Source organism: Symphalangus syndactylus, chromosome 18, assembly GCF_028878055.3.
Source record: "Symphalangus syndactylus isolate Jambi chromosome 18, NHGRI_mSymSyn1-v2.1_pri, whole genome shotgun sequence".
Lineage (NCBI taxonomy): Eukaryota > Metazoa > Chordata > Mammalia > Primates > Hylobatidae > Symphalangus > Symphalangus syndactylus.
The window spans coordinates 13377774-13388088 of NC_072440.2; the positions used below are offsets into that span (position 1 = coordinate 13377774).

The window sequence follows — 10315 nt, forward strand, 5'->3', positions numbered from 1 at the left end:
CAGTGGAGGCCTCTGCGGTCCCAAACCAGCCCTGCCTGGGTCCCGCGTGGGGGCCTCCTGTGGCTGCGAGGACTCAGTCCCTTGTGCAGCCAGCACAGGGCCTGTTGCCTCCTCCCCACTGTGTTTGGGGACGATGACCCCAGTGCCAGGCCAGCACAAGTCCACTTGTGTCTCCAGGGAACAGAAGTGGCCATTTGTAGTCATACCAAGGGCCGCACAGCAAGTGGACTTATGACACAGTGGGGACCCCAGAGGGCCCCAAGGACTGTGGAAGGGGTGCCCAGAAGACTGGCCTGAGCCGGGGCCCTCACTGCCTCCAGCGCACCAGGGGTCTGGCCCAGGCATCTCAGTTTCTGAGCTCCCCCAGCTGCCCTCCAGATAGCAGCAGTCCCTGAGGAGGGGAGGCCTGGCCGTGTCCTGGGCCGTGTGGCCGGGCATGTTGTGTGCACTCAAGGCTGTATGCGCATCTGTGCTGGGGCGCCTAAGGGCAGGTGCCTAGGGAGGCAGCAACAGGTGCTGACCCTGTCTTCCTCCCTCCAGGGCCCCTTCGTCCTCCTTTTCCACTGCGTGCTCAACCAGGAGGTCCGGAAGCACCTGAAGGGCGTGCTCGGCGGGAGGAAGCTGCACCTGGAAGACTCCACCACTACCAGGGCCACCTTGCTGACGGCACGAGGCACCGGGGATACCGCGGGACTGGGAGCTGGGCAGCACCTTGAGTGGCAGGGGAGGGGGATCGAGCCTCAGCCCCAGCCCTGCGGCCCATGTGCCCCTCACGGTGGGGATAGCAGAGCCGCCCACGGAGCACGGTGTGGCTGCCAGCATCAGAACCAGAAAGTGATAGAATCGGCCAGACGGGGCCTGGGTCGCATCCTAGCCCTGCTTTTCCAGGCCTTAGAGAGGGTCAGGACCACCAAGGACCCTGACCAGAAACAGTGGCCGTAGGGAGGGCGGCAGCCCCTGACCACAGCGTGGGCCAGGATGTGCTTCCCTTGGCTGCCAGGAGGCTCTCGTTTGCAGTGAGGGTTGACTGCTTGGGGCTGGCTCCCGCTGTGTGCCAGGCAGGGGCCCAGCCAGGGTGTGGGTGTTGGGGGGGGGGGGCTTGCCGTGAGGACAGAGTCATTCCCCGTGGTGGTCACGTGGTGGCCTCCACCTGGCAGTGACCAGCCCCTCTTCTCCCTTTAGCGCTCCCTCAACTGCAACACCACCTTCGGCGACGGGCCTGATATGCTGCGCACAGACCTGGGCGAGTCCACCGCCTCGCTGGACAGCACCGTCAGGTCAGGCCGCAGCTCCAGGTTCGGGGAGGTGGCTCTCGAGCTCCCTCGGGCTTCGCCCCCGCCGCCCCCACCTGTGTCCTGCCATTCAACCAACATCACCTTCCACCCCCAACTTTCCCCCTGCACCTTCTCCCTCCATACCTTTCCTCCCCCCGGCACCTTTCCTCCCCCCCCCGCACCTTTCCTCCCCCCCCCCCGCACCTTTCCTCCCCCCGGCACCTTTCCTCCCCCGGCACCTTTCCTCCCCGCCCCCACACCTTTCCTCCCCCCACACACCTTCCACACACCTTTCCTCCCCCCCGCACCTTTCCTACTCCCCCTGCACCTTTCCTCCCCGCCGCGCACCTTTCCTCCCCACCCCCCACACCTTTCTCCCGGCACCCTTCCTCCCCCCGCACCTTTCCTCCCCCCCCCCGCACCTTTCCTCCCCCCCCCGCACCTTTCCTCCCCCACCCCCGCACCTTTCCTCCCCCCCCGCACCTTTCCTCCCCCCCCCGCACCTTTTCTCCCCCCCCCGCACCTTTCCTCCCCCCCCGCACCTTTTCTCCCCCCCCCGCACCTTTTCTCCCCGCCCCCGCACCTTTCCTCCCCCCGGCACCTTTCCTCCCCCCGGCACGTTTCCTCCCCCCGGCACCTTTCCTCCCCGCCCCCACACCTTTCCTCCCCGCCCCCACACCTTTCCTCCCCCCACGCACCTTTCCTCCTCCCCCCGCACCTTTCCTACCCCCCCTGCACCTTTCCTACCCCCCCTGCACCTTTCCTCCCCGCCGCGCACCTTTCCTCCCCACTCCACACCTTTCCTCCCCACCCCCCACACCTTTCTCCCGGCACCCTTCCTCCCCCCGCACCTTTCCTCCCCCCCGCACCTTTCCTCCCCCCCCCGCACCTTTCCTCCCCCCCCGCACCTTTCCTCCCCCCCCGCACCTTTCCTCCCCCCCCCGCACCTTTCCTCCCCCCCCCGCACCTTTCCTCCCCGCCCCCGCACCTTTCCTCCCCGCCCCCGCACCTTCCCCCGCCCCTTACCTTCCCCCGCCCCTTACCTTCCCCCCCCCACCTTCCCCCCCAACCTTTCCGCCCACACTTGGGAGGCTGTTTTGTCCGTGCTGTTGTTGGGAACACAGAAGGGTAGGGGCAGAGAATCTTCCAGAGAACTTTCCAGCACCTCCTGTCCCCTGAGGGATGATACTGAGCCCACCCTCCCTGGCCTCTCTAGGGATGAAGGGATCCAGAAGCTCAGCGTGTCCTCTGGGCTGGCGCGGGGCAGCCATGGAGAGCCAGATGCGTCCCTCATGCCCAGGAGCTCCAAGGATCCCCCCGGTATGGCTTCCCTGGAGTGGGAGGACCCCGTGGGTTGTTTTTCCCACGTTCCTTCGGTCACTGGAGACTCTGCCACTGAAGAAGCACTAGCAGCTTCACCATGCTCAGCGTCAGCATGCCAGGGGCCCAGTGGCTCTGCTTGGCCCTTGGTGGGACTCCCTCACCTCCCAGGGCCTGAGCCTCCCTGTCCCCCGCGCATCCACAGGCCACGATTCCGACTCGGATAGTGAGCTGTCCCTGGATGAGCAGAGCAGCTCTTATGCCTCCTCACACTCGTCAGACAGCGAGGACGATGGGGTGGGAGCTGAGGAAAAATGGGACCCAGCCAGGGGCGCCGTCCATAGCACCCCCAAAGGTGAGTGCGTGGGGCACATTGGGCCAGGCTGGGCTGTGGACAGCAGGCTCAGGGCAGGCCTTGGCCATGGCTGGGTCCCTTCCTCCCAAGATATGCCCAGCAGCACTGCAGCCGCATGAAAGGACAGCCTGGGGTGGGGGACTCGGTTGGGCTCCCCCACAGCCTCTGAAGGGCTCCTCCAGGCCAACCCCCCGAGCAGAGGCAGGAAATCTCGGGGGGTCTCTGGACCGTTACCGCAAGGTCCAGGTGAGGCTGCCGGTGGGGGAGTAGCCTGTGTGGTTACCGGTACAGATGCAGCGGGGGATCCCAACAAGGGCCCTGCTGCCAGGACTCTCCCTCCTGGGCCTCAGTTTCCCCACCTTTAGGGTTCAGCCCTGCCAGGCCTGCAGGTTGGGGAGAGGTGGGTCAGAGCCACCAGACCCATGGCTGTCAGGGGAGCAGCTCGAGTGGCAGTGCCACTGCCTGCTGAGCACCGCTCTCGTGCCTCAGGGGATGCTGTGGCCAACCACGTTCCAGCCGGCTGGCCCGACCAGAGCCTGGCTGAGAGTGACAGTGAGGACCCCAGCGGCAAGCCCCGCCTGAAGGTGGAGACCAAGGTCAGCGTGGAGCTGCACCGCGAGGAGCAGGGCAGTCACCGTGGAGAATACCCCCCGGACCAGGAGAGCGGAGGCGCAGCCAGGCTTGCCAGCAGCCAGCCCGCGGAGCAGAGGAAAGGTGCCTGGGGAGGCCGGGGCTGCAGTGAAAGGCTGGAGGACCCAGAAGGGCCAGTCCCTGGTCTGGAGGGTGGGGGTGGGGCTGGGTGGGGCAAGTCAGGGCCTGGGCAGAACCGTCGTGGCCTCCCGGCCTAGCCCTGGGACCCGGGGAACCAGCAGGAAGGACGGGGGCTGGCACACGGCCCAGCAGCTGCCCCTGGCGGCATCACCCAGACGTGACCTTGCCGTGTCTCCTCCTCCCAGGCATCTTGAAAAATAAAGTCACCTACCCGCCGCCACTGACGCTGACAGAACAGACGCTGAAGGGCCGGCTCCGGGAGAAGCTGGCCGACTGTGAGCAGAGCCCCACATCCTCGCGCACGTCCTCCCTGGGCTCTGGCGGCCCCGACTGCGCCATCACAGTCAAGAGCCCTGGGAGGGAGCCGGGGCGTGAGCACCTCAACGGGGTGGCCATGAACGTGCGCACTGGGAGCGCCCAGGCCGATGGCTCCGACTCTGAGTGAGTAGCCTGGGCCTCCAGGGCGGAGATCACCCGCTTCCACCTTGTCCTGAGTCAGGAGAGAGAGGGGGCAGTGGTCAGGGACCTGACACCCACCTCACCTGGAGCCCTGAGTGCAGAGGAAGCCCAGGCGGGGATGGGGGGTGGGGGGGGCCGCTGCAGCTGAGGTCAGGAGGATCCCCTGGAGATGGGCAGACGCCCCCTATCCTGGGGGCACGTCTCAGGCCTCTGGGACTCTGAAGCCCTGGCTAGCCCCGAAATGCTAGGACCTAAGGTGCTGGGCTCTGCATTTGATCAGCACTGTCTCCACCTGGGACCACTGCCACCCACCTTGCAGTTGAGGATACTGAGGGTCCCGGAATGCCCGGGGAGAAGGGGGCGGGGTGGAGCTGGGGTCCTGGCCCCAGACCTCTCCTTGTCGTTCCTCCCTCCGTCCAAACTCACAAGGGAGAAACCAGGTCTTCAGGATGCCCCTCCCAAAAGTCACTGTAGAGATGGCCGGTTTCTAACGCGGATTCCTTGCGCTCTGCTGAGAGGCCAGCAACACGGAGGCCCACAGGCTGGTCCTCTCTCCTGCCTCCCAAGGGCAGCCTCATCCAACATGAGCTTGCCCTCCCTGGAGCCCCAGATGCCCCCTCTACCCTGATGGGGGGATCCTGCCCCTGTGCGACCTTGGGCCCAACCCAGCCACTACCCTCACTGACCCTTCACCTGCTTGCTGGCTTCTTCCCATGCGCAGAGGCAGTAATGAAACTTCAATTTGAACCATCAGGAAACCGTGAGGCAAGCCCGTCGCCCCCACACAAGCTGCGGCATCACCCTCAGACCCTGGAGCCCGAGGGGCCACTGCCCTTGAAGTGGAGTGGGCCCAGAGTGTGGTGGTCCCCACGGTGGCAGCCCCCCGACTGATCATCCAGACACAAAGGTCTTGGCTCTCCCAGGAGCTCAGGGCCTGTCAGACCTGGTGACAAGTGACAAAGGCCACAGGCATGAGGGAGGCGCGGACCACTGGGCCAGCACCGCTGGGTCCTAAGACTGCAGCCAGAGCCAGAACGGAGAGGGGACCCCAGACTGGGCCCAGAGGCTGGCCAGAGTTCAGGGACGCCGGGCACAGACCAAAGACCGCGGTCCAGCCCCGCCTAGGCGGGCATCTCATGGCAGTGCGGACCCATGGCTGGCAGACTGGGCAGCCCTTTGCAAAGGCACCCTTTGTCTTAAAATCACTTCACTATGTGGGAAAGGTGGAGATACTTTTATATATTTGTATGGGACTCTGAGGAGGTGAAACCTGTATATATATTGCATTCGTGCTGATTTTGTTATCCCGGGAGATCCATGCAATGATCTCTTGCTGTCTTCTGTGTAAAGAAGATTGCACAGTTGTACTTGAATCTGGCATGTGTTGACGAAACTGGTGCCCCAGCAGATCAAAGGTGGGAAATACATCAGCAGTGGGGCTAAAACCAAGCGGTTAGAAGCCCTACAGCTTCCTTCGGCCAGGAATCGAGGATGGTGTGGGCCCTCCCCGCCGGCCCCCTGGGTCCAGTGTTCCCAGTGTTCGCTGTGTGTGCATTTGTCCTCTGCTACTGTCTGCCCCGGCTGTGTGAATTCAAGACAGGGCAGTGCAGCACTAGGCAGGTGTGAGGAGCCCTGCTGAGGTCACTGTGGGGCGCAGTTGCCACACTGCTGTCATTTTTCACCTGGTCATTCCCTGACCACCACCCCCTCCCCTCACCCCCTCCCAGGTGGCCTGGGAGCTGCAGGTGGGGATGGCTTTGTCCTTTGCTCCTGCTCCCGTGGGACCTGGGACCTTAAAGCGTTGCAGGTTCCTGATTTGGACAGAGGTGTGGGGCCTTCCAGGCCGTTAACATCCCGCCTGCCAAGTCTCTAGCTCTCTGAGACTCCGAGGATCTCCAGGCAGGGGTCTCCCCTCTGGAGTCTGACCAATTACTTCATTTTGCTTCAAATGGCCAATTGTGCAGAGGGACAAAGCCACAGCCACACTCTTCAACGGTTACCAAACTCTTATTGGAAATTCACACCAAGGTCGGGCCCACTGCAGGCAGCTGGCACAGCGTGGCCCGAGGGGCTGTGGAACGGGTCCCAGAACTGTCAGACATGTTTGATTTTAGCTTTTTCTTCGTTCTTCAAATCAGGTGCCCAAATAAGTGATCAGCACAGCTGCTTCCAAATAGGAGAAACCATAAAATAGGATGAAAATCAAGTAAAATGCAAAGATGTCCACACTGTTTTAAACTTGACCCTGATGAAAATGTGAGCACTGTTAGCAGATGCCTGTGTGAGAGGAAAAGCGTATCTGAAAATGGTCCAGGACAGGAGGATGAAATGAGATCCCAAAGTCCTCACACCTGAATGAATTATACATGTGCCTTACCAGGTGAGTGGTCTTTTGAAGATACAAAACTCTAGTCCCTTTAAACGTTTGCCACTGGCGTTTCCTAAGTACGAAAGGTTTTTAAGTCTTCGAACGATCTGCTTTTATGACTTTAACAGGATTCTGCCCCGAGATGTAATTTTTTGTTTTGTTCTATTTGATTTTTTTCCACATACTCCACAGCCAACATCATGAGGTGTAATTTTAATTTGATCAGAACTGTTACCAAAAAACAACTGTCAGTTTTATTGAGACGGGAAAAATGTAAACCTATTTTTATTACTTAAGACTTTATGGGAGAGATTAGACACTGGAAGTTTTTAACAGATGTGTATTTATTGTTCAAAACACTGGAATTACAAATGAGAAGAGTCTACAATAAATTAAGATTTTTGAATTTGTACTTCTGCAGTGCTGGTTTTTCTCCACAAACACCCCCGCCCCTCCCCGCGCCCAGGGTGGCCGTGGAAGGGACGGTTTATGGACGTGCAGCTGAGCTGTCTGTGTCCCATGCTCCCTCAGCCAGTGGAATGTTGTGCTGGAACTTTTTTGTCCATTCCCTGGTAGGCCTGCCACGGCCTAGATGGGCAGTTTTTGTCTTTCACTAAATTTCAGGATTTTTTTTGCCATTACTTCTTCAATTTTCTTGCACTGATCTTTCTCTTCTTCTGTGACTCAGATGTTAGACCTCGATGTTTTTCCACTGGCCCCTGAGGCTCTGTTCATCTTTCTTCATTCTTTTTTCTGTCTGTCCTTCAGATTTGGTTATTTCTGGTGCTCTGTCTTCAAGTTCACTGATTTTTTTCCTCTGTCATCTTAATTCTGCTACTGAACTCACCCAGTGAATTTATTTCAAATACTGTAATTAAGTTTTAAAATTTCCATTAGGTTCCTTTTTATTTCTCTGCTGGGCACTTCTAGTTTTCTGCTCATTCCAAGAGGGTTCACCTTTACTTCATGAAGCATGGTTATAACTAGGACTGCTGTGAATTCTGGGATAATTTGAACGTTTGAGCATCTTGGGGCTGAAATCTGTCTTTTCTGTTTGCATCTCCCTGCTTGTGTGCTGAGTAACTGCAAGTTGAATCCTCACTCGTCATGTGGAATGTTAGGTTAGACTCTGGGTTGTTAACACCCTCGTTGTGTCATTTCATGTGTTTGTTTCAGCAGCAGGCAACCTGGTTAGGTTCTGACCACTGCTTCTGTCTTTCCACGAGCAGCAGGTACACCACCAGGTCAGCGCTCGGCCTTGGCTGTGCTGTTTTGGGTCGTTGCCTGCACTCACAGGTGGGGTGGGCAGGGACGTGTGTCAGCACATGCGGAGAATCTGGGGCTCCGCTTCTCCAGCGCTCTCCTTTCTGGAATTTGCCTTGCGTTTTCTCACTTCTGGGGTCCCTTTTCTTGGTTTCTCTGTCCAGAAAGATGGATTTCTCCCAGAGCTCTAGCCACCTGCACTGTCTCACGCTTCCACCCTTAAGGAAAAGTAGTGACAGCAAAGAGAGAAAAATGGGAAACCCAGCCCTCTCTAGTCCACAGTGCCCCCGTTTCCCAGGCCTCTCTGGAGTTGTTGCTCTGGTGCTGGCTGCACAGCACTGCAGATCAGGGCCACCGCCGGGCCAAATCTGAGAGAGAAAAAACCACCCATGAATGCCCCAGTGCCTGAGGTCATTTTTCAAGTTGTTGCTTTCTCCTCAGTTCACCTGCTAATGTTTACATCCCAGAATGCTCAGCGGCTAACATGATAGAATATTTCTACCTCAACCCCAAAGCCATGATTAACAGGAAAATACTAGAAGCATCTGAGAGAGAGAAAGCAGTCCAGGCAGCCCGGAGCAGGCCTGTCCATCAGCCAGGCCAGGATGCCCACATGAGAACCACGAAGTGCTCCGCAGAGCATCTGCAGCAGACCGTGATGGGTGAGGGCTGAACAAGCCCCTCTGTGATCAGCACAAACACCGTCAAAGCCACGGGACATCAACTCCCCCGGCCCAGGTAACAGGGGTGACTACAGCTGCTTCAGTCACAGCTTCAGCCTTGTCTTGGGCTCCTCAGCCTGGAGACAAAGCTTGTTAAGACCCCCAGGAGGGTCAGGCAGTGGTTCATGTCTGTAATCCCAACACTTTGGCTGGTTGAGGCAGGAGTTCAAGGCCAGACTGGGCAACACAGCAGGACCCCATCTCTACAATTTTTAAAAACTAGCTGCTAAAAATTAGCACAGTGGATCATGCCTGTAGTCCCAGTGCTTTGGGAGGCTGAGGCAAGATCGCTTGAGGCCAGGAGTTCAAGACCAGCCTGGACAACATAGCAAGACTGTTTCTAAAACAAAATTAAAATTAGCTGGGTGTGGTGATGTATGCCTGTTGTCCCAGCTACTTGGGAGGTCAGGGCAGGATTGCTTGGGCCCAGGACGTCAAGGCTGCATGCAGTGAGCTGTGATCACACCACCGCACTCCAGTCTGGGTAACAGAGCAAGACCCTGTCTCTTGAAAAGAAAAAGAAACCTCCCCAAGAAGGAAGGGGCTTGGGCCCAGGCAAGGCTCCAGCACAGGGCAACATGGGAGCCAGGGACTGGGGAGAAGGCAGGCTCAGGGTGTTTGAAACCTGCTCAGGGCCTCGGGAAGCAGCCTCCCAGGTGTGAGGTGAGGGGCACCGTCCTAGGACCCGTGTATCACTGAGATTATCCTGGAACAACGTAGAAGGAGAGGAGAGCGAGGGCTTTGCTTTCATTTGTATTCCAAGCAGGGAGTAGGTGTAGGTGTACAAGCACCGAGCTCTTGGCCTGGAAGATGTTCCCCCATTGTCTTCACGGATAGGTGTGGCAAGTGGCCACGGCCAGGCCACTGGGGGTGCCCGTGCAGGCAGGAGGGGCTACCTGCCTGTGTTCCTGGGGGCCCCCAGGTCGTCAAAAGGTCATCTGAGGGGCACAGCCTCTGGAGTGTGCCGGCCTTGGGTGCTGGGGAGGGTAGCAAAGAGGCCAGAAGAGCAGCCCGGAGACTGGGCCCCGTGGCCAACAGTTTCTGCTCAATCTCTGGAGACATGGCACCAAAGCTCTCCAGAGTTGGCCAGTGGCCCTGTGGGGAGCAGGGCAGGCAATTGTGCCTGCTAGAGAGGGGAGCCCTGCCAGTCAGGAAGCTGTCGCCATGGAGCTCAAGGGGCAGAGGCAGGTTTGTGCCCCTGCTTCCTCCACTGGCCGACGCACAGGCCTTGAGGCTGGCAGGACGGTGGAAACCGCTGGAGGTTGGAGAGGGCAGCCTTACCCCTGCTGGCCTGGTGCCCACACCACCTTCTGCCTGGCTGCCCCACCTCCCGCCTGCTCATGTTTCTGTGGCCTGGGAGGGTTCACCTAGGGCAGAGCAGTAGGCACCGCAGGGTCTCTCCCACCCTCAGTTCCCAGGTTGGAGCTGGCCACAGCCATAAATCAGGGAACCCCTGAGCCCAGGGAGGCTCCGTGCTGGGCTGAGCCGGCAGAACAAGGCAGCCCTTTAGCTCGGCCTCCGTGCCCAGCTGGGCCGAGAATCTCCAGGGGCCTGTCTGGTCCCACTGGCCAGCGCTCTGCCTGCCTGGTAGAGCTGGGGCCTGCCCCTGGCCAGGGCAGCACTGACCCCGCACCCCCCACCTCCCACCTCCCTGCCCCAGCCCAGCAAGGGCCGCGGCTCCACCTTAGGCCCCGTTTCCTCACCTGGCCTGCAGGGTTCTGGCCCACTCCTCACCCTCAGGACACTCCCCGCTGCGTGGGGGCCTAGGCTAGAAGGAAGGGTG

The 10315-nt window shown here is 59.5% G+C and overlaps 1 protein-coding gene across 2 annotated transcripts in view; it reads left to right on the forward strand.

Moving 5' to 3' along the window:
* The window catches only part of CELSR1 (cadherin EGF LAG seven-pass G-type receptor 1), a 180743-nt gene extending 173784 nt beyond the window's left edge, over positions 1-6959 (forward strand). The window contains exons 29-35 of one of the 2 annotated variants that reach the window (XM_055253952.2): positions 541-666; positions 1183-1277; positions 2491-2594; positions 2800-2949; positions 3439-3663; positions 3906-4161; positions 4934-6959. In XM_055253952.2, the coding sequence (XP_055109927.2) occupies positions 541-666; positions 1183-1277; positions 2491-2594; positions 2800-2949; positions 3439-3663; positions 3906-4161; positions 4934-4943 (966 nt within the window). In that variant the 3' untranslated portion in view covers positions 4944-6959. Of the gene's footprint in view, positions 1-540; positions 667-1182; positions 1278-2490; positions 2595-2799; positions 2950-3438; positions 3664-3905; positions 4162-4900 lie in introns of both variants that reach the window. The other variant, XM_055253950.2, reaches the window with a different exon arrangement.
* Positions 6960-10315: the final 3356 nt, after the last annotated feature.